The 23,492-nt window shown below is 46.5% G+C and overlaps 1 protein-coding gene across 2 annotated transcripts in view; it reads right to left on the bottom strand.

The window, feature by feature from the left end:
• The window catches only part of ATXN10 (ataxin 10), a 166,791-nt gene that overhangs the window by 93,027 nt on the left and 50,272 nt on the right, over window positions 1-23,492 (bottom strand). For both annotated transcript variants that reach the window (XM_042993531.1, XM_042993532.1), the window contains exons 6-8: window positions 18,157-18,237; window positions 8,695-8,860; window positions 540-648 (exon numbers count right to left, since the gene is read on the bottom strand). In XM_042993531.1, the coding sequence (XP_042849465.1) occupies window positions 540-648; window positions 8,695-8,860; window positions 18,157-18,237 (356 nt within the window). The remainder of the gene's footprint in view (window positions 1-539; window positions 649-8,694; window positions 8,861-18,156; window positions 18,238-23,492) is intronic.

The raw sequence follows: 23,492 nt of genomic DNA, 5'->3' as shown, positions 1-23,492 counted from the left end.
GCTAACCACAAGGAACGGGTCCTACTTGAATTATGCTGCAAACAGCTTTTTAGCAAAGACGGTGTTCCAGACAATGGCTTCTTGTGTAAAACCATTTTCTTCTAAGAGCGGAATGCATAATTACTATGTGTAGGGCACTATTCTTTGTGTGCCTGAAGGTAATTGGGAAAAATCTACTAGCAAACTTGGAAAACTGATATAAAAGGCACCATCATCATCACTGAAACTACTACCCCCATCATCACGACCCCCCGCACCACACACCCCTGAGGAGACGCCCACGAGGTGCAGCCTGTGGAACACGTGTGAGGTCTCTCATCTACTGACCAGGCGTCCTGAGTTACACAGCAGGTGAGTGGCAAAAGCCTGAGCTGTTACCAAAACACAATGATTCTTGTTAAGAAAGACTATTCCAAAAATAATCTCAAAAATATACCAATACAATGAAAATTAAGGATCTGTGTTTGCACTTCTATTTCAGTGTGACGAGCCGAGGATTCCTCAATGAAACATGGTGATAAGGGTGACACTTCACTCACCAATCACTCTTTCCAGCAAGCCAGGGAAAACCTGCAGATAGCTGAGCAGATCGGTGTTGGCGGTCATTTCACACAAGACGTCGAGAAGCCTAATCGTGGCCAACGCCTCCTAAAAACAGAAAACGTGACTTTTAAGTCAAGCTACATGGTCTGCAACTGTTACAAGTAAGGTAAGAGGATGGAATATTACAGTAACTACTAAAGAGGTGGTGCTTGTGGAGAGTGTCTGAAGAGAGAGACAAAACGATCACGAATGAGACAGAAGTATTAAAAATGTACGTGAATAATCATTTTCACTACCAGCAGCATCAGCCATCAAGAACGCAAGATTATGTGTCATTATGTGTCTTCCGGGAGCAAAGAGGCAGAAAAGTTCTTATTCAAGCAAAAATACCTTCCAACAGTGGAGCAAATGTTCAAAATTACTAGCTACGTACATAACATTTATGCAAATACTTTCTTTTTAAAGTGTTCCCAGCAAGCAAGTTCTACTTTAAAGATACAAATATCCCATGAAATACATTAATTTCTTGTCCACAGGAATCCTGTAAAATGCTGTGGTCGAAAGAACTCTGGCTGCAGGAACTTGCATTATTTCTGGGGAAATATAAACTCACATATGCAGTATGGTGGAAGGTAGAGAAAGATAGTATTATTTGAAAATGTCAGTTCACGTAATAATTGATCATCAAATGGGCTACACGAACAAGAGACTACCAACTACCAACCATATGGCATTAGGTAATCTGAATAAAACGTCAAAAATCCAATCCTCTGCAGATTTCGACCCTAGTTTCTAAAGTACACGCTATTTGACAAAATGTGGTAGATGCTATACATTTAGGTCATAAAGATAACATTCTTCAAAAGAAAAATAAATTACTCGGATGGGTTAACTCTAACTGTGTAGTTATTTTTCTCCAGTTAGGAGATTTAAAGGTAATATTTTAATCTACCATTCTGAAATCTCAAAATAAACAGCAAGAAACAACGCATATTTTTAATGCCTTGTTTGTCATCGCCAGATACCATTCCTCCTTCCAGAAGAGGCTGATCGGTTCGAGGGCTGGGGCAGAATACATGCCAGAGAGAGCAAAGAAACTAGGAGCGACTATCGGGATCCCGTCAGAAGGAACCAGAAACAACCTGAAGAAGGTCCCACTGGCCAGCAATGGCACATTAGGACATCAGGAAGAATTAGAGCTAAAGTGGACGGAAGATAAATCAAGTGGCTTTAAAACCATGACTTCACGATGGTGATGAAAACCTAAACAATTCACTCATCATCTCGGGATGATGCCACAAAACCAACTCCTTACTCTGAAGACTGATAATCAAAGGGGGAGGAAAAAAACAAGCATTTGTTGTACTTTTCATAAACACGGTGTACTGTGGGTAACCTAATAGCGGATTAAGAGAAGTTTCTGAATGATAAAAGTCAAGATACCACCATCTGCAATGCCCAAAGAATGAAGGGATCTAGGGAACAGTCATTTACAAGTGCTAACATCACAGAAAGAGACAACCGGACGTCACGTGCCTCTTGATGAAGGCACTCATCGCCAACAATAAAACACTATTGGAAAAAAAAGACACAAAAACCTAACCAAATGTGAACAGGTTTCTGGAACTAATTATCAGTCACAGGAAATGCCAGGAAAAGAAGAAGAATATGTTAAACACCACCATGGAGTTACACTCAAAATCCAAACTGTAGAAAACTCTACAGGTAAGACAACCCAGTTTCTTCCATCAAGAAGTCGCAAAAAAAAAAAAAAAAAAAAAAGAAAGAACTAGCGGGGGGGGGGGGGGGGGGGGGCCGGGCAAGAAAGGAGACCATAGATATTAAAGGATATCTGAGATACAGCAACTGATTGCAGTGCATGGACTTTATTTGTATCCTGATTCAAAGGAATAAACTAGAACAAAATTACTGGATAATGGGAAAAGTCTGAGTATTATAATTACATTGCTAATTTTTTAGGTGTGTGCTAACTGTAGTTTACTTCTGTGTGACTCATCACCTTTTAACACATAAAACATCGGGCTGATGAAACACGTGGGAATTTTGTTTCAACGCAGGGCGGACGGTGGGATTGTGGACAAAACAAGAAAAGTAATGAACGGAGAGGAGAGCTGCTGATGCAGGGCATGGGCTTGCAGGATACTTTTTTCTCTTAGTTGCTGGAAATTTTCCATGATAAAGAGATAACAGTAAAATCAGAGGGTTGGAAGAGATAATCTAGAAGTTTCCTTCCAGCTCCTAAATTCTAGGACATTAACTGAAATCAACCCCAGTGAAAATTAATTTATCTCCACCTAACACATTCCGAATTTTAGTCATTAGAATCCTTTTATTACTAATGTGTTTCTAATGTGCATTTGGAAACTAATAATGAAAAAACAGCTAGGAAAAATATTCTCTTAAAAAACAGGATGGGGCGCCTGGGGGCTCGGTTGGTTGAGCATCCAACTCTTGGTTCCGGCCCAGGTCACGATCTCACAGTTGGTGGGCTTGAGCCCCGAGTCGGGCTCTGCATTGACAGCACAGAGCCTGCTTGGGATTTTCTCTCCCTTTCTCTGCCCCTCCCCTACTCATTCTCTCTCTCTCTCTCTCTCTCTCTCTCTCTCTCTCAAAATAAATAAATAAACTTAAAAAATAATAAAAAAATAAGAGGAATGAGTGAGATGTCCTTCTGCTACTTACAAGTATTATAAAACCATATTCATTAAATTGGGCTCTGGGGAAAAAAGACACAGGCACATCAAAGGAACAGGACTCTGCAATGGACACAAGAGGGGGAAGAAAGATTTGTCTCCCATCTAGACCATCTGGCGAGATTAACTTCACCCTTACAAAATTTAACGTTGGGGAAAACTGATAATTATGCAAATGACTCTTATCTACAGAGAGGCAGATCACTTGTGTCTGGCTGGAATGTAATTAATTACTGCCTTGTGCGCAGACCAGCGTTTGCATCTATGTTTAAGTCATTCCAGCAGGCCTTCAGTGCCTATAAAACACGTAGCTCTTTGACTTCTTTGACGGTTGTTGGTATCTCACTGGTTCTCTCTGTAAAACGTTGGAAATACAGAAAGGGATCCAAAATTATATAAGAATTTAATATATGACAAAAGTAACATTAAAATTAATGGAAAGGATGAGATTACTCACTAAATGGCATTGATACAACAATTAACAGCTAATATTTGGGAAACACTATGTACCAGTCAGCATACTAAATGCCTACATGAAATACCACTTGTCTTGGGGTGCCTCAGTGGCTCGGTCGGTAAGCGTCCAACTCCTAGTTTTCGCTCAGGTTATGATCTCACTAGCCCCAAGCTCCATGTCGTCGGGCTCTGTGTTAACGATGCGGAGCCTGCTTGGGATTCTCTCTCTCCTTTTTTCTCTGTCCCTCCCCTGTGCGAACTCCCGCACGCGCTTCCCCCCCACCCCCACCTCTCTCTCAAAATAAATAACTAAACATTAAAAAAAATACCATTCATCTTACTGGTATAGAAACGGAGGCACAGAGGGTAAGTAACTTTTCCAAGATGAAGATCAGACACCAATGATAAAGGAAATCAAGATTCAAATCCAAGCCGTCCTTTACCAAAGATTATATACTCTTGGATCATCAAGACATAAATAATTCACTTGGATCTATACTTCACTCCTTACTCAAAAATAAATTCAAGGCCAGTTAAAAATGTGGACAGAATACCAAAAAAAAAAAAACCCCTAAAATATACAGGTGCGTATTTCCACAGTCTAACTGGAGATGGCTTTATAAAATATGTAAAAAAAACAAAAACAAAAAACTAAAAAAACTTCAGAAACCAGAAGGATAAAATTGGTAAGCCTAACTAGATTAAAAACAAAAATTAAAACTTCTAAAAGGCTAAGAATATCATAAATAAATTCAAACAAACAATTAACTCTGGGGAAAGAAAAGTTTCCTGCATATGTGACAAAAACACTAATTTTCTGAAAATGCTCACTAATAACTTTATTTTAAAAGGTAAACTGACACACAAAAAAATGAACATGCTGGACAACGAAACAATTAACGAGAAATGGTAATCAAATCAGATTAGTGAAAGGCTGCAAACCCACATACTCTCATGCTCTGTTGGTACAGCATTTAGAAATATTCCTAAAATTTTTAAATAAACAGACTCTGACTCAGCGATTCGACTTCCAGGAATTTATAATTCCAGATCTGCTGGTCCAAAACTGCAGAGACACCTACACCGGAGCATTATCTGTGAAAAGGTTTTTAAAACAAAACCCTGGAGGCAACTGAGGTGTATGTTGACAGACGGTCAATGAGAAAGTTCTGGCAGATCGATCTAGTGAGACACTGTTCACCTGTGAAGGAGGAGGAAGTGCACAAGACACACAGAAAAAGCAGTACTGGAACAAACCAAGAGGCAAAACACAGGCGTGTACGTACAAAAAACTCTGAAAGGAAAAGAAAAAAGTATACGCTAATATATCCGCAGAAGACAGGAGGGCTGGGCGAGAATGAGGACTTTTTGTTTCGCTGACTTCGGTGTGAACTTTTTTTATTTAATAAGCAAGTATTATCTGCATAGCACAAATATTTAATCCCTTATCAGTCTGTGGAATAAAAGATTACCCGTTCTCGTTCAAATGCCTACTACAGAAACATATTACGACTGAAGCTGGGGAACGCGGAGGGAAACAGGATGAGAAACCCACAACCCGAACATCATTTTCCTAATGGACAAATACAAGAAAATACAAAACTGAAGGAAATATTTTTCACTTTCAGAGGAAAGGCCAGGCTCACCACAAGCAACAAGACGAAGGCTCGAGACAAAGCTAACTGACCCGTCAGTCCTACGAGATAAACAGCACACTAGGAGCGACAAAAATGTATCAGAAACTAGAAAAAAGAGTACACGCAAAATACCAAAGGCAGAAGCACGCACGTTAATGTGAGAACCTAAGACTATTTTCACTAAGGCGGCATGGAAAAAAAAAAAAAAAAAAAAAAAAAACAACCCTCAGGATTTTAGAGGCACACAATTACGTAAATTAACACACAGATGATACAAACACGACTTTTCGTTCCAATTTTTCAGCCGCAGCATGGTAAGAACCTTCCTGGGTATCCTGTCCTACGGATACCCCAGCCGGGTAAACGCGGTGGTTTGCTGTCTGCTGGCTGGGGGAGACAGGGAGAGGAGGCAGGAGTGGGGAGCCCCGATCAGCGCATTTGCTTGTTTCCACGGTGTAAGTTTCCGAACATTTAACGATGGACTCAGAAGTCAGTACAGGCCAGCCCCGGCAGCCACTGGCTATAGGGTATATCGAAATATTGAGGTTAGAGGTCTTCTTAAAAACTACTGTGGCTTTTTTAAAACCTTCTAACTTAAAGGAGAACACACATACGGTAACGTGCACAAATCAGGAGGGTAGGGGTTAATGAGTTTTTAAAAAGTGAACTACTGGGGAAAGAACCATTCTACCCGTTCTGGCTTTAAGACAGAAGGGAAGGAAGATAGGACAGTTCTCAAAAGAAAACGGTCTATACATTTTTATCTATTGGTGCACCTGGGTGGCTCAGTTGGTCTGACTCCTATAGTTTTGGCTCAGGTCATGACCTTGCGGTTCGTAAGTTCCAGTCCTGCAACAGGCTCTGTGCTGACAGCACGGGGCCGGCTTGGGATTCTTTCTCTCCCTCTCTGCCCCACGCCTGCCTGCTCATTCTCAAAATAAGTCAATAAACTTAAGTTAATTTCTATCTATTAATATACAGTATTTCCTCCCATCTTAGAAATGAAACTATCTGAAAGAAATACACAAACTTTCCTCAATATAGAAAGTTCCATCGGGCGCCTGAGTGGCTTCGTTGGTTAAGCATCCGACTTTGGCTCAGGTCATGATCTTGTGGTGTCTGAGTCTGGGCCCCATGTCAGGCTCTGTGCTGACAGCTCAGAGCCTGGAGCCTGCTTCCGATCCTGTGTGTCCCTCTCTCTCTGCCCGTACCCACTCACACTGTCTGTCTGTCTCTCTCTCAAAGAAAATAAACATTAAAAAAACTAGTTTCATCAGGTCATTTCTTATGACAATATTGAAATTATCTGTACTATAAATACAAGTGCCCTGAAAAAGTTGAAAGCTGGGTCTTAACCAAGTACTAAGTTTTAGTTCCTTTTCTGTCTCCTGGAGAATTGATTTTTGAAACTTTTTAGAAGCACAGCTCACTGCTCCTCCTACTGGAAACAAAGGCAAATCTATCTCCAGGGAGGAAAGGCAGTAGGAAGTCGAGATTTGGCTCTTGTAGCACAGAAATGAGAATGAAAGTACCAGCTTTGCCCGCGAGCGCAAATGTGGTCTGTAGGAACGCGGCACAGAAAATCCACAGCAAAGTAACCTTGAAACACGGTACATTCACCGAGAAGGAAATCTACCGTCACAGTGAAGTCCTAACCGCGGCCCGCGGTTACAAGGGAAGCTAAGAGGTTCGTGGCATCACGCACAGCTCCCTGGAAAACGCTATGGATCCGCATGGTGGGTGGTCCTGTGGAGGGCAGCCCCTCCCACCCATCATTCCCACAGACGTCAGTGTTACCGAGGACGTATACTTGACACAATAAAAATACGCCCATCTTGAGTGTATGCTACAGAGTTGTGTCGACATACACAGCCAGGTACAACCTTTCCATTTCCCAAAACGTTCCCTCGTGCCCCCCACAATCAATTCTACCCCTCCACCTCCAGCCCCTGATGACCTTTCGCAGGCTTTGTTATTATTGGTAAGTTTCGCGCTCTACTCTGGCTACCCTCATGCAGCAGGTTTGCGATTCCTCTCTGCCTGTGTGACAAACACATCCCTTTCTACTGTTGAGTAGTATTCCAGAGAAAGAACCATTCTAACTTTAAGACAGGGGGGAAGGAAGATGGGACAGACAAAAATAAAGAGAATTCCTCACGCAAAGAGAAGGGAAGCGGAATCGGCATAAACTAGCTTCCATCCCCTTGGTAAAGACTCGAATGATCCAGGGCAGCCTTGAGGAGAATAAAAAAAGATACTTGAAGAAGCTGACCAGGCTGGTGTATGATCGCGAATCTCCTACAAGGACAGAAGAAACAAACTTTCTGGAAGGCAATTTAAAATGTGTACCAGAAGCTTTAAAACGGGATACACCCTTACAGGCAGCAATTTCACGCCGAGGCTAATACGAGGGAAACGTACAAAGATGTACCTGTGAAGGCATGTACCACAGCCCTGGCGACAGTGAGCACAAGTGGGAACAACCTGAATGCCAGACGGGCAAGCTGTGGCAAGTTCTTTACTTACAATGCTACCCTGGCTTTTCTCACGACATTCACAATGGACTGTTTATGCAGTCAGCCAATACTAAATGCCTACTGTGTACCATGAACATAGGAACGTAAGAGTCAAAACTTTTACCCTCATAAAACTTACATTCCGTAGAAGAAAAAACAGAAACTTACAAAAAGCACAGCATGGTTTCATTTTTCAGAATACATGTTTGTGCACGTGTGCATGCATGTATTTGATGTTAGCTGCCTGGAAAAATACGTTAACCAGATTTTTGTTTCAAGTCGTTAACTCTGGATGGTAGGAAGACAGGCACTGTCTTCCCTTACCTGTGTTTTCCTAACTGTTCCAAACCGAGGATACCGTCCTCATCCATTCGGGCCACTGTAACAGAACACCGCAGACTGGAGGGCTCAGAGACAACATTTATGCCTCACAGTTCTGGAGGCCCAAGTCCACGGTCAGGGTGCCTGCACGGCTGGGTTCCAATGAAGGCCCTCTTCCGGGCTGCAGATGGCCAACCGCACCATGTCCTCACGTGGTGGAAGGGGCAAGGGATCCTTCCGGGGTCTCTCGCGTAAGGGCACTAATCCCATTCACGAGGGCTCCGCCCTCAGGACCTCAAACCTCCCATGGGCCCCACCTCCGAACAGCATCACATGGGCCGCCAGACTTTCAACATACGAATTTGGAGGTGGGGCACACTCAGTCCGTATGTTACTTACGCACTATATTTTAAAGCTTTAAAAGAGAAATTCTCGTGGAGGACCAGACTAGGTCCGAAAATCTCCCTTTCCCTCTCTCAACCAAGGTTATGAAACCTGTCCTCGTACCTCATCGTCAGCGTGCTGCTCAGAGGTCAGCTTCAGCACGATCTTGCACTGATTCACAAACGTGCTTGCAATCAACTCGGCATGGCTCAAAAACACAGGGATGTCATCCTTGGTCAGTGGCTCATCACCCACGATTTTCGCTATCATAAGGTCCAACAAGGTAACTCTGTGAAACATAAAAAAATTTTACATAAATACGAAATATTGAAATTGCACCATACTAAAAATATTTACAGAGCGCATTTTTAAGAGGATGTTTTAATTTTTTAAATTCCTTACTTTGTTTATAATGTCTAACTAGGGCAAATATTTTTTGTGAATAAAATCAATCTTCACCAGTTACGTGTTTTTTCAAACCTTGACTTCTCTGATGTGACGTGGCTACAGAAACGAGCCCCCGTTATATGCCCTTTACTGTGAGCCCTTAATTCAGTTATTTCAGAAACGCTGTCAAGTGTTATAACACGTCCACAATACCAACAACAGCGAAGTTCAGGGGACTCACATCCATTCACAGCTCACTCCTGGGCTACTGAGCACTTTACACACACGGATCTCATTTACTCTACCGACACTCCAAGAGACAGGCACTGCCACTGGCCTGCACTAAGAACGGCAAACAGGGCTCAGTGAGGCCAATTCACACGCCCCGTATCACACGTGCCGAGCTGCATCAGGACCCAGACACAGGATTCCAGCTCTCACTCCTGGGCCACAGGCCTCAGCCACTCACTTCGCTGTCCTTCCTGTGAAGGCTGGCTTTGTTTATTTCATCATTTTAGTTTACCAAGACATAAATCTGAAGACCAGACCTATTTGATTTTACATCAACACTTATATTATCCCATAAGTATTTCTATTCAACAAACTCTTTCCTTCTCTGAGAAAAAAAAACAAGTCTCACCCAGGGCAATCTATCCAGCATAAACCAAGCAGGATGTTTCTCAAAATTACGCTCTGACTTGAGATTACATGTATAATTCTCATTTATTTTTAAACCAGAAAGGACAGGAATGCTTAGCAAATAGGGGTAATTCACTTACAGGAGGCTTGGAGCGTTTCTTACCAAACAAACAAACAAAAAAAAGAATTTGCAAGTTTCAAGCATGAAATGAAACTATACCAAACTCTTCCTGTATTTTTGCCAAATGATGGGAAAGATCATCCTTCTGGGGAGAAAAAAAAAAATCATACACAGACCTTACTGGTTTTCAAAACTCCTAAAACCTTCAGATTTCTTACAGCAATTATTAATCCAAAATGAAACAGATGACCCCCTCAACTGAGTACAAAAGAACAACAAACAGTGCAGTACTAGGGTTATTTTTGTTTTCCCTTATTCACACAGAAGCTTTAAAAATGAATGGGGTGCTCTCAGGCCGTAAAGCCAGGCTTTCCGCTTTCCCCAGGCAGGTCGACTTTCTGGGAACGCCGGGGAGGAGGCTACCTACTAGGTATGATCCAAAAGGAACCCAGATGTCTGCACTAAAAATATTCTTTTTAAACTGGGAAAGCGTGACAACGGCTGCTAGGTATGACAAGTCATAAGCTGTGGTTTCAGGGAACTCAGCGCCTCGTGGACTCAGAACAGAGCACACAAAAAGGAGGAGGAGACCCTGAAGGGGTTGTGTGAGGTCCAAGACAGAAAGAGTAGGCCCAGGGTGGTACCCAAGTTCATCAGGCAGAAGCAGGAAGGCCCTGGAGTCCCAGGGGACACACGGAGGGAGGCCTGGAAGCGGCAGCTGCCAGATAAGGTAATAGATGCAGATGCTGCCTTCATTACAGGCTCACCAGAGGCCGTCCACCCCTCACACTCCTCCCTGCTCGGGCGAAGCACCTCTACTGTGTGACTGTAACACGGGACAGCAGAGCAGACGAGGACTTAAGTGATTTGGGGGGGGGGGGGGGGAGGAAAAACCAGAACATGAATGTTCAAAATAAAAAACTACAAGTCAAGTTTAACTATCACCTGAGAATCAGTTATACTTCATTAAATGATCTGACTTCTATTCTGTTATCTGTCAATAAAAACCTTTAACGGCTCCCATCATTAGGGAGTGGGTCCAAACACTTTCGTCTGCCATTTACAAGGGGGCCGGCCCAACCAGAGGCCCCATCTAACTGCCCAACCCCCCCTACATCTAGCCACCATCAAAAACCATCCGTCTCATCAAAATGTGGGACTCACGCGTGGGACTTAACAGCTCAAGGAAGAGTTTTTTTTCCGAAATCATGTATTTTAACGGTGGATTACATCTGCCCCTCCATTTCTAAGCCAGAAAACATGTGTACTGAAAAGTACCGTGTGATCAGGGACCGGGGGATGTCATGCGGGAAGCCTGACTCCTTCCAGTTGCAGGGGAACCACTCTAGACACTTCCTTGGAAACAGAACAAAATACCAGTGCTACTCACCCACTGACTTGGTGACTCTCCCAGAGGTGAAGAACGAAAAAGCGAGACGTCAGAGACTAGCTATCTAAAGTCACACATCAGTGTGAGAGTCCCCCATCCTTCTTCAACCCAGAAGTCCTCACTCGGGCTGCCACAGGCTCACCGGACACACCCCTTAATGCAGACCGAAGCTTCTGTAATTTTCTCTCTCGACCACTGGCTGTCATTAGCATTCTATTTCTGATCCACTTCTGATTAAATAGTTACACAGTCTGCCCTCAAAATCAGGATTCCCATTTCATTAAAAAAGAAAAAAAAGCCAATATATATATATATAGAGAGAGAGAGATATACATATAAGGGAAATATATACATTTAAGGGAAAATTCTATAGCAAAATTTATATCTGAAAGTCCTGCTTAGATTAATGCAAGCTCAATTTTTTTTATTTTTTATTTTTTTTTACATTCATTTATTTTTGAGAAACAGAGTGAGACAAAGCATGAGCAGGGAAGGGGCAGAGAGAGAAGGAGACACAGAATCCGAAGCGGGCTCCAGGCTCTGAGCTGTCAGCACAGAGCCCGACGCGGGGCTCGAACCACAAACCGTGAGATCATGACCTGAGCCGAAGTCGGACGCTCAACCGACTGAGCCACCCAGGTGCCCAATGCAGGCTTAATGTTAATAGCCACACCTGTACCACCCTGAAATGGGTAAGGTGGTTGTGGGGGGACTGGAGTGAGGTACCAAGAAGCAGGGGGAGCTTGTAAGGGCGTGAGTTCTATGAGCAGGGCACGTAATAATAGTCTCTCCTTCTGGAAATAAAATGTCTGCAATTTGGGGCTCCTGGGTGGCTCAGTCAGTTGGGCGTCCAGCTTCGGCTCGGGTCACGATGTCATGGTTCATGAGTTCGAGCCCCACGTTGGGCTCTGTGCTGACGGCTCAGAGCCTGGAGCCTGCTTCGGATTCTGTGTCTCCCTCTCTCTCTGGCCCTTCCCCCGTTGCTGCTCTGTCTCTCTCTGTCTCAAAAATAAATAAACGTTAAAAAAAAAATTTTTAAAAAAAAGTCTGCAATTCAACTAAGGGCTGATGGCCCCAACGAACTGGGAATTTACATCTGGACCGCCCCACGGATACCATCTGTTGAATGGTGTGCCATAAAGGCCAAAACCTGTATTAACCTGGACAAGCTAACCAAGATGCAGGCAGGCACAAAGCCGTGGCCGAACTAACCTCGCTAATCCCTAAGTTACAGGCATACGAGATTCCTGTGTGGTGGGGAAGGAGACTGTTGATCCTGGCATCAGACACGCTGAGTCCAAACACTAGGCCGGCCACCTTTGCAGGGCAAATACCTTAACCCACAAAGCCTCGGATCCCGACGTGGAAAATGGCAAGAATGACACCTATGTCGCGGGGTCTCTCGAGGATGAAGTGAAAAGGCTGCAGGGTGCTACCCGGAGGAAAAGTCAAGGACGCGGAAGAGCAGGAGCACAGAAGCAACTCAGTGACTGAGTGATGACCGCATGCCAGGCACTGCTCCCTTCATCCTACGCTTCAGTTAGTTACGGCCACGTCACGGGGAGGCTACCAGCCGTACCCCTATTCGACAGAAGAAACACAGCTGCACAAGAGGAGGTAACTTCTCCAAAGCAGTGAGCCACGGAACCACCGCCGCTGTGCGCGTTACCCTGCTACAGACGTCACAAGCCTGGAAACTGCAACGGTGTTTTCCGAGGGCAGCTGTGTCAATCTAACGATAGTGCGACTCGCTGAGAAGGGGGACCAGAGAACTGCGTAAGCGCAGACCCTCATTTCTGCCAATCAGTCACGGGAACTGCCTGGGACTCCGCAGCCACCACTTCTCACCAAGCCGCCTGGAGTCAACCGAGGGCACGGCCCAAAGCAGCTGCTCCAGGAAAGGGCAGCAAAACACAGCCCAGCACCTTCAGGCCAGGCCCACCCACACGAAAGGCAGGGGCGGTGTCTCGCTGTCACCTCGAGGCCCCAGGGACCAGCGGCAGGCACTTAATGAACACACCGCCCGTTTCACTGACCGATCCTCACACGGTTTTAAATCTAGCAGCCGCTAACCCGACGGGCCACTGCAATTCAGCAGGCGGGGGCCGCGGCCAGGGCACCTCCTCAGGCGATTCGGGGGAAGCACCACGTATCCCCACAGGGTTCTCGAGTGGAGCCCCTCACGGGAACCACAAAACACGGGACACGGTCTCAGCGCCGCCACAGAGGTGGCGACCACCTAGAACATCCATTCTAGATGCACAGGAAGCACGTTCATTCACTGCCTGTCCCTGTTGAGAAAAACTCAATCTTTTCCATCCTATTAACCTGCAAACGTACCACTCTGAGCGCAGGATTCCCCGTTACTGCCTGAAAAGGGGTCTGCGGGGAACCCAAGAGCCTCTCCTCGATCACAGACGGAGTGCCTCTGCTGAGCCCCCCCCACTCCCCTCCTCCCTGCGCCCTCCCCCCCGCCCCCCTGCACACACACCAGCACAGACACCATCAGCACCGAGGCCTCAGGCCCTTCCGCCAACTGTTCGAGGCGGTCACCACAAAAAGCTCAGATGAGCTCTGAAAAGGACCTAAATGCACGACTGTACAGCTGACCCCCGAACAACACAGGGGACAGAGGCAGCGACCCCCTATAGGGTCAGAAATCCATATTTCACTTTTGACTCCCCCCAAACTTAACTACTAATGGCCCACTACTGACAAGAAGCATTACCAATAACATAAGTTGATTAACACATATTTTGGATGTTATATGTGTTATATACTATATTCTTACAATAAAGTAAGCTAGAGAAAAAAAAAAAGGTTATTAAGAAAACCATAAGGTGGGGGGTCGCCTGGGAGGCTCAACTGGTTAAGGGTCGACTCTTGATTTTGGCTCAGGTCATGATCCCAGAGTTGTGGTATCAAGCTCTGGGTCAGGCTCCACCCTGAGCATGTACTCTGCCTAAGATTTTCTCTCCCTCTCTCTCTCTCCCTCCCTCTCTCTCTCTCTCTCTCTCTCTCTCTCTCTCTCTCTCTCTCTCTCTCTCTCCTTTGCGCTTCACCCTTGCTCGTGCTCTGTGTCTAATAAAAAAAAGATGAAGAGGTGCCTGGGTGGCTCAGTCGGTTGAGGGTTGAGCGTCCAACTTCGGCTCAGGTCACGATCTCGCGGTTTGTGAGTTCGAGCCCCGCAACGGGCTTTGTGCTGACAGCCCGGAGCCTGGAGCCTGCTTCAGATTCTGTGTCTCCCTCTCTGTGGCCCTTCCCCATTCATGCTCTGTCTGTCTGTCTCTCTCTCTCTCTCTCTCGCTCTCTCAAAAATAAATAAACATCAAAAAAAAAAAAGCTTTTGAAAAAAAAAGATAAATAAAAATTTTTTTTAAATTGAAGAAAAAAAAGAAAACAGAAGGAAGAGGAGAAAATACACTTACAGCCCTATACTTACTGGAAAAACTGGCACATAAGTGGACCTGTGCAGTTCACATCCATGGGCTCAAGGGTCAGCTGTACATTCACGAGGAGGAGAGGCGGGGGCCAGGACGTTCCAGGCAGAGAAAGGGACACATGCAAAGGCAAGCAAGTACAGGGAAGGCCTCAAGAACTGAGAGGAGTTCTCTGTTGCCACAGTGTGGTGACCGGGAGAGAAGGGGCAGGGGTTGGAAATGAAGCAACATTATAAAGGGCCTCAAACAGCCACACCACGGAATTTAACCGCGTCCTGGGCAGGCAGGACCTGCCACTGAAATGGCAGGGTGAGATCCATGTCGGCAGTACGGTAGGTAACAGAGAACGGGAAACAAACATCAGAACAATCGGACTTTAGGCCGCTGCCCTGCCATGGTCATGGCAGCCTGATTCAGGAGAGCTGAACAGCAGAAGCAACCTAAGTGTCCACCGACGGATGAGTGGGTAAACAAAACGTGGTCCATCCACACAACGGAAGAGGATTCAGCCTTGCAAGAGGAAGGAGAGGGGCGCCCGGGTGGCTCAACTTCAGCTCAGGTCATGATCTCGCAGCTCGTGGGTTCGAGCCCCCGGGACGGGCTCTGTGCTGACAGCTTGGAGCCTGGACCCTGCTTCGGATTCTGTATCTCCCTCTCTATCTCTCAAAAATGAATGAAAGTTAAAAAATTTTTAAACCAAAAAAAAGGGAAGGAGATTCTGACACCTGCCACAACACGGACGAACCTTGAGAACATTATCATAAGTGAAATAAGCCAGTCAAAACAGGGCAAAGACTGCAGGATTCCACTTACAGGAGGCACCCGCTGTCATCAATATCAGAGGGACAGAAAGTCAGATGACGGCTGCCAGGGGCTGGGGGAGGGGCGACGGGGAGCTGTTAACAAGGAAGCTCTGGTTTTGGAAGATGAGGAAGTTCTGGAGGCTGGCCACACAACGGTGTCGTGTACAGAGCGCTACTAAACTGCACACGTGAACACGGTTACAGTAGTACATCTGAAGTTGCGTGTCCTTTATCACACTTTTTTTAAATCTTGTTTCATGTTTGTTTATTTTTGACACAGAGAGAGCATGACTGGGGGAGGGGCAGAGAGAGAGGAAGACAGAATCCGAAGCAGGCTCCAGGTTCCGAGCTGTCAGCACAGAGCCCGACGCGGGGCTCGAACTCACGAGCTGTGAGATCATGACCCGAGCCAAAGTCAGACGCTCAACCAAGTGAGCCACCCAGGTGCCTATCACAATTTTTTAAAAGGCCACAGCGGAAGTCCAGTCAAAGAGGACGTAAGGGTAAAGCAAAGGTGTGGTGAGAGCGAGCTCACCAGACACGGGGATGGCGCCCTCAGCAGGGCCACTGACCCGGGAACCCGAAAGGGGACCCTGAGGTTTCAGACACGGCAGACGGTATGACCCGAGTAAGCGTGCTTACTGGATAGACCTTCCCGACAATAAGAAAATTCATTCGCAGGGCACCCGGGTGGCTCAGTTAAGTATCCGACTTCAGCTCAGGTCATGACCTCATGGTTCAGGAGATCAAGCCCCACATGAGGTTCTCTGCTGTCAGCATGGAGCCTGCTTGGGATCCTCTGTCCTCCTCTCTCTGCTCCTCCCCCGCTCATTCCCGATCTCTCTCTCTCTCTCTCTCTCTCTCTCTCTCTCTCACACACACACACACACACACAAATAGATAAATAAATAAAATAAACATTGAAAGACAAAATTCATTTGCCTCATGTTTTCATCCCAACAACCTTTTCTGGCACCTGTGACGTGCCAAGCACTGTCTGGGAAACGTGGGCACCCCAGAACCAAAGACAAAATCCATTCCCTCTCAGGCTGACAGCCCAAGGGCGCTGTCACAAGGCAGCACGCAGGTGTGTGGCACAATACGACGTACAATGAGTGACACGAGGAAATGAAAGCACTTCTCCTTTGGAAGAAAAGTAAAGAGGGGCGGTGACACGTGAGCAGACGCTCCATGAAGGGAAGCAGTGGCTGCGACTTTTTTTTAAATAAAAACGGAAAATGTTTAGTCTGGCACCGTCTTGGTTACGTAACGGAGCAGCCTAAACACTGATCTTTTGTAAGGAATATGAAGAATACAAAATTGCATATTAAAATACAACTCAAGGGGCACGTGGGTGTCTCAATCGGTTAAGCGTCCGACTTCGGCTCAGGTCGTGATCTCGCGGTCTGTGAGTACGAGCCCCGCGTCGGGCTCTGTGCTGACGGCTCGGAGCCTGAAGCCTGCTTGGGATTCTGCGTCTCCCTCTCTCTCTGCCCCTCCCCTGCTCACGCTCTGTCTCTCTCTTCAAAAATAAATAAACATTAAAAAAAAAAAATACAATTCAACCAGGCATTATTCTCCTCGCATTCAGGTATTCCTCACTGCAAAGCCATTTCCTAACTTATAGCCCTGTTCCTTGTGTCACATATTTTAGGTCAAAAACTACGAATAATTCTTTTTCTGCAACAGAAGTATGCATATGGTGGGGCGGGGGCACTGGGTTTATAAACACGGCATTTATTTATTTATTCATTTATATTTTTTTAGCGTTTATTTTTGAGACACAGAGAGACAGAGCTTGAACGGGGGAGGGTCAGAGAGAGAGGGAGACACAGAATCCGAAGCAGGCTCCAGGCTCTGAGCCGTCAGCAGGGCTCAAACTCATGGACTGAGATCCTGACCTGAGCCGAAGTCGGACGCTTAACCGACTGAGCCACCCCGGCACCCCATAAACATGGCATTTAAACTGACTTTAAAAGCACAAACTTTTCCTCTTTGTCAAACATATTAAAGATATGAGAGTTCCTCAACAAGACTACAAAGGAGCATACACGGAACTGTTGGAAGCCAAATATACCGTAAGAACTTCAAAACCACAGCAATTATACAAATGGTGACTACAATCAAAAGATTAACATTTTTTACAGTTTTTCATCATTAGACCTGGGATTTCTAAGTTAAGTTTTATGTTTCCCGAGGCAGTGTCTCCAGTAAGGCTAGGAAAGCCACAAGCCGCCGGAGTCATACTGGAAATCGTTTCACACCGTCCTCTCCGTGTCCAGGTCTGGAAACCGAACCCCAACAGGGTAAAGGGCCCGGCTACGGGCACGTGAAGAATCACCATCACAACGAGGCACGGAGCCAAGGTCTCAGTGCTCTGAGGGCACTCTTCTTCCCACTGCCACGGCAGGGAGGTGGCAGATGGGCACCAACTTTGCCGGAAATACCCATGGGTCCCTACGAGCTTTGGTGGAGCACGTCCCACATCGTCACACCGAACAGGAGCACGTTGCAAGTCTACAGACAGGCGTCAAGGGACGAGCCTGACATTGTGCCGGTCACAGTTTTCGAGCGCGCCCTCACTGAACGATGCCATCAACCTGGACTCCGCAGCCCCACGTAAATCACTGCCTGTTGTGGCCGAGCGGTAATGCTAACCAGCCAATTTAAAACCATTCCCGACCCAGAAACATGTAGTTAGAGATTTTGTGCCAGCTAAGAAACCACACAGTTTTTCATTCATGTGTACGGGATACTCTATATGGAATGCTAAATACTCAAAACCACACTGGTTTTTGGGGTTACCTTTCTTGATTGCTCATTTTGGCATACATGGCTTTCACCAATTCCGGGCTTTTCAGAAAATGGTCTGTAATAATCAAGAACCTAAGAAAAAAGGAGGAAAAAGTGTGGTTACCAGAAACATAGTAAAATGGACATAGCCTTATCTCTCTATAGGCGTTTTATACATAAAAACATTTCTTTTTATTGAATTTTTGATTTGCTGCAATATTAAAATGTTTTAAGAGGTTCACAGGCGATGTTTCCATTAACAGCTAAAAGAAAATAAAAACCCTCAAAATAGGTTTCTCCAACTTTACCTCTGAAAAATGTACTGATATGATTCATTTATTCCACCGGAAGGAAGGGCCTACTCTGTATAGGTTTTATCTAAGTTTCATTTTCACAGTAACATGAAATTGACCTACAAGTTCAGATATAAACAGAAAACACATTAAACTGTTTTACTCAGAACGTTAAGTGCTAAAATCAACCAGAGCAACGGGACATGTCATACATTTTATTTAAACATATGCCAACAGCCTGGTAAGGCACACGGGCTTGATTACCTCGTCCGTAAAAGCTCTCGAGTTACCAACAAAACATCCTCACTGTCAAGCAAACCACTCATCTAAACTCAGAGATCAACGTATGAAGACCCGGAGGCAAAGATTACCAGCGTCCTTCTTCAAAGTACCCCTGTGACAACTAAAAAGACTGTGTCGTATTATTAATTACTTCTGAATCGTATCTGCCGGAGGGCATCTCCAGTCTTAGGAACTAAAGAGGATACTGTTTATAACCATGGTTATAGCAGTAAGGGTGACTGTGAAGCATTAAATATATTTATGGACACGGTTTATCTAACTCTTTAACCAAAAAGTTAACAGATGTGTTTCAGCATAACCAAATGATGCAGATTAACGACCACAACACGTAGTCACTCATAAAACACCAAAAGCTAAATAAGTATTCTATTTCTTCCACAGCCTTCAAAATAACTGATTGACACTTTGATACGAAATATTTCTAGTAATAACGGATATATTCAAAATTCTCAGACAGTTTTCATACAAGGTTAAGTCCTCAAACTGCAACGACAGAAACTGACACATTTCAAGCCAGGTACGCAGAAGTGATCGTAAAGCACGTTCATAATCGAGCTTTCTGGAGCTCAACACATTTTCCCAAGAACATTCGTTCAAAGCGCAATGCTCCAAACGGCCAGGAGCTAGGTCAGAAGCCGTCTTCCCAAACGCTAACAGTGGAGAAAGATTCACACACAGAGAATTAGACAAAAATGTCTTAGGGGCAACATACACACTTCATGGATCAGAGTAAAAGCAAAGTTTATCTAACCAGAGGGCCAGGGCAGGACGTTCAGGAGGCTGGAGGAGAGCAGAGCATTTAAGTTACCGGTGACAAAAAGGACTTGGAAAAACAGCATGGCAGTGCGCTCAGGGAACCACAGCCAGGAAAACACGACGAGGGTTTAAAGAGGGTTTCAGGGGGCGCCAGGGTGGCTCAGTCGGTTAAGCGTCCGACTTCGGCTCAGGTCATGATCTCGCGGTTTGTGGGTCCGAGCCCCACGTCAGGCTCTGCGCTGACGGCTAACTCCATGACGACCATGCCCTCCTTTGAGACACTGGGCATGGCGCCCTTTCTTTTTTTGACCAATTTTACTGATCTTAAACAATCTTGCCTTGGTTAATTTTTTCTAGTGTGTTTCTGTTTTCTGGGTCACTGACTTCGGCCCCGATTATTTACCGTTCGCTTTTTCCTGCCGCCTACTCAGGTTTTACTGTGCTCTTCTGTCTTCACAAAGTACAACCTAAGGTCACTGCTTTCAGACCTCTCTTCTTTTCTGGTAGAAACATTTAAAATTATAAATTGCCTTCCAAGCACTGCTTTAGCTTTATCCCACAAATCCTTAGACTCTCATTATCCTTCAGTTCAAAAGACTAACTTGCCCTGTGATTTCTCCTTTGACAAATCAATTATTTAGATGAGCTAATTGCCAAAAACTTGGAATATTTCTAGATATCATCTGATTATGGTTTTCTAATGTAAATTCACTGCGGTCAGAGACTCCGTCTCTGTCCTCAATCATTCTCATATATTTACTGAGACTTTACAGCCCAGACTATGGTCTAGATTGGTGAACATGACATGTGCAGTTGAAAAGAAAGTAGATTTTTCCAAGTTCTGAGATGATATCCTACAACCTCTCTCAGGTGAAGGTGGTTCTGAGTTCATCTATGTCCACTCCAGTGAATGGCTGAAAAGCAGGAGTTAACATCTCCAACTATCGCTCCCAATTCCAAGCATAAAGGACTCACAACGTACCCTCCTACCTCAGACAACCATAAATGCAGGGAAAACACAACGCTACAGTTTTTAGACAACCGACAAAAGACCCGAGTCAAGTAGGTTGTGGAAATAAAAGGCACTTTGGAGAATTTCTTCCTAAACAAATAAAATATTCTAGTAAGTGTGTGATAAATGTGATTTCAGATCAGTATGTTTATAAAATCCTTACGGCCCAACAGCAGACTGGGACACACTCGGTGGAGGAAGGGGTAAGTCTCCCACGGTGGAGTGGGTGCTGAACAGGTGGAAATGGAGCTGCAAGTTTCCAGGGACGTGGGGCGGTGAGGGCAAGGGCGATGGGCAGGGACAGAGGAAAGACGCGTCCCAGTCACCGTGGCGCTCGGCCGCTGCGACCATCTACAGCACCTAGAGCAGAAAGGAAAGCGGATCCGCACTCTCACCTTTACACCGAGAAGTGCAACCACAGCAAACAGCTAAACCTCAAAAGTGAAATGACACGACACTGACGAAACCCTGAGTAGGGCAAAGACCTCTGCGTCCATCACCAAAAATCTATAGGACGTAAAAAGACGGACGACTTCATCTACCAAGACATCAAAAAAAAATGTTTAATGTTTATTTATTTTGAGGGAGGGGGCATGAGTGGGAGAGAGGAGCAGAGAGAGGAAGAGGGGATCCCTAGCAGGCTCCACACTCAGCAGGGAACCCAACGCGGGGCTCGATCCCACAACCGCGAGATCACGACCTGAGCCGAGATCAAGAGTCAGATGGTTAACCGACTGAGCCACCCGGGCGCCCCTCAAAAATTTTTACATAAAAAATGCCACACGCAAAATCAAAAGACAAGGAAGTGAGACAAATATCTGCGTTTTATTTCATAGAAAAGACCACTGGCCCTAATTTAGAAAACATTCTTCAGCTACAGATAAGACCGACCTCCTAAAGGAAAAACAGGTCAAGAAAATGAGAACGAACATAAAAGAAAAATAGGCTCTTCAGCATCTAAAACGGTGCTCGGCCTCGTAACAAGAAAAACAGGAGATAAAACTCTGTAGCGATACCACTTCAAACCTCGGCAAGATCGGCGCTTCCAACACTTTGAGAGCACACTCTGTTAGCACCGAGGTAGCAAACCGGGTCCTCTCAACGGCCAAGGGGAGTGTCCGTTGGTACAACAGCTACGAAGGACCTCTTGGCAGTATCTGTTAAAATATAAAAAGCATGTTTCCTTTGGCCTAATAATTGCACCTATGAATTTATCGGACAGTCGTACTCGCCAACATGCAACGTGACGTACGTACGAACGGGGCCACTCACCGCCACATCCTGTAGTTACGAAACGCGGGGGGCCTAGATGTTCACCAGTAAGGGGCCGATGAAATAAATCGCGGCATAGTCGCACAATGGAAGACAAAAGAAAGTTCTTTATATGCTTCTAGGGAAAGATCTCACAAGTCTACCATCTGGTTAAAAAAGCAGGAGACTCAACGGTGTGTCGAGGACGAATGGGCGGCCCACCTGTTCAGGGGCCGGGGCCGGAGGAGCTATGAATGGAATGGGAGAATGAATCTCCCCCCAAGTTAAAAAGATCATTTAAGTATATCCTGGGGAATTCACCTCAAGTTGGTTTCTCTTTACTGCCCTACGGTGGTGCGACGCCACCTGGTGGCCCGGGCGGCTCAGCGTCCCAGGGAGAGGGCCGTGGCGGTGGACGAGTCCGGTCGGTCCCGTCTTACCAGGAGCTACTTCTGGGCAGGGAAAGCTCAGCCATTTCTCCAAAGCGACTTGACTAACAAATCTCTACGTCTCTCCCCAAACGGACACAGAAAAACAGAAACACAAGACGAGGTCACTTCACCTCCCTGTCAGGGCGACTCAGCGGCACAGCGCTCAGGTCACCTAAAATCTTGGTTACACAGCACCACTACCGTGCAGTCCTCACCGCCCCCTGCAGCGCGACTGCACCCGCCAAGCACGTCGCCCACGACACGCTGCCAGGGCTCCTCTCCTCTCCCCCCGGTGACAACGCCGTGCCCTCTCCGGACCCGCGCTGCCCTCGGCCCGGAGTTTCAGCTCCCGCTCTCCGGAAGCCCCCCTCGCAGGCGAGCTCCCAGCCCCGGGCTTCCACGGCACCCTGTGCTCCGTCTTCTGGAACTTCCACGCTGGCCGCACCACAGGACGTCTCCGCTTAGGTGCACGGTGGGCGTCTCCAATCCCGCACGGCCCGCACAGAACTCCCGATCTCCCCACCGCCGGCCAACAAGCCCAGACCCTGGCCGGCGCCCCTGCCTTTCTGCTCCCAACCTCACCCCACACCCCCAACCCGCATGAAGCCCCACGGGCCCTCCCTGCAGAGCACATTCAACCTGCGCGCTTCTCCTCACGCCCACGCCACCACCCTCAGCCAAGCCGCCCGCGCCCCCTGCCCGGACCTGGAGGCCACGGCTGCCCCCACTCTACCCAACCCCCCCCAACCCCCAGCTCAGCCTCCGCCCAGAGGCCAGAGGGAGCTTTTAAATCGCAGACCAGGTCAGTACAAATTCTGCTCAGAACTCTGCGATCCCCTCCCATGGCACAGAGAGAAGGCCAACGACGTCTTCCCGGTTCACGAGGCCCGAAGCAACCGGCTTCCAGCCGCCCCTCGGGCTGTCCCGCCCAGGACTCTGAAACCACCCTGGGCCCTGTCCCGCAACAGAGGCCTCTGCTGGGGTGGGGGTGGGGGTGGGGGGAGGACAGACAGGGGAGGGGGGTGGGGGGAAGGGGAGTCTCCACACTCTGGGGACTCACTGCTCCACATGTCCCTCCCGATTGGCCTCCTCCACCTTTACCACACAGGCTATCAAGCAGGCCGGTGACCCTGTTCTCAGCTCAGTGTCACTGCCTCAGGAGGGACTTCCCTGAACTCCCAATTCCAAAGCAGCACCCGGCCCCTCCAAGCCCCATCACCGCACTGGAGGACTCTGCTGAAGTCAAATACTCCTCGTTTTTCTTCACAGTCTGTGCCCCGCACCGATCGTATTTAAATGATT

The sequence above is a fragment of the Panthera tigris genome, chromosome B4 (genome assembly GCF_018350195.1).
Source record: "Panthera tigris isolate Pti1 chromosome B4, P.tigris_Pti1_mat1.1, whole genome shotgun sequence".
NCBI classification, from domain to species: Eukaryota; Metazoa; Chordata; class Mammalia; order Carnivora; family Felidae; genus Panthera; species Panthera tigris.
This window is presented reverse-complemented; position numbering and strand designations above follow the sequence as displayed.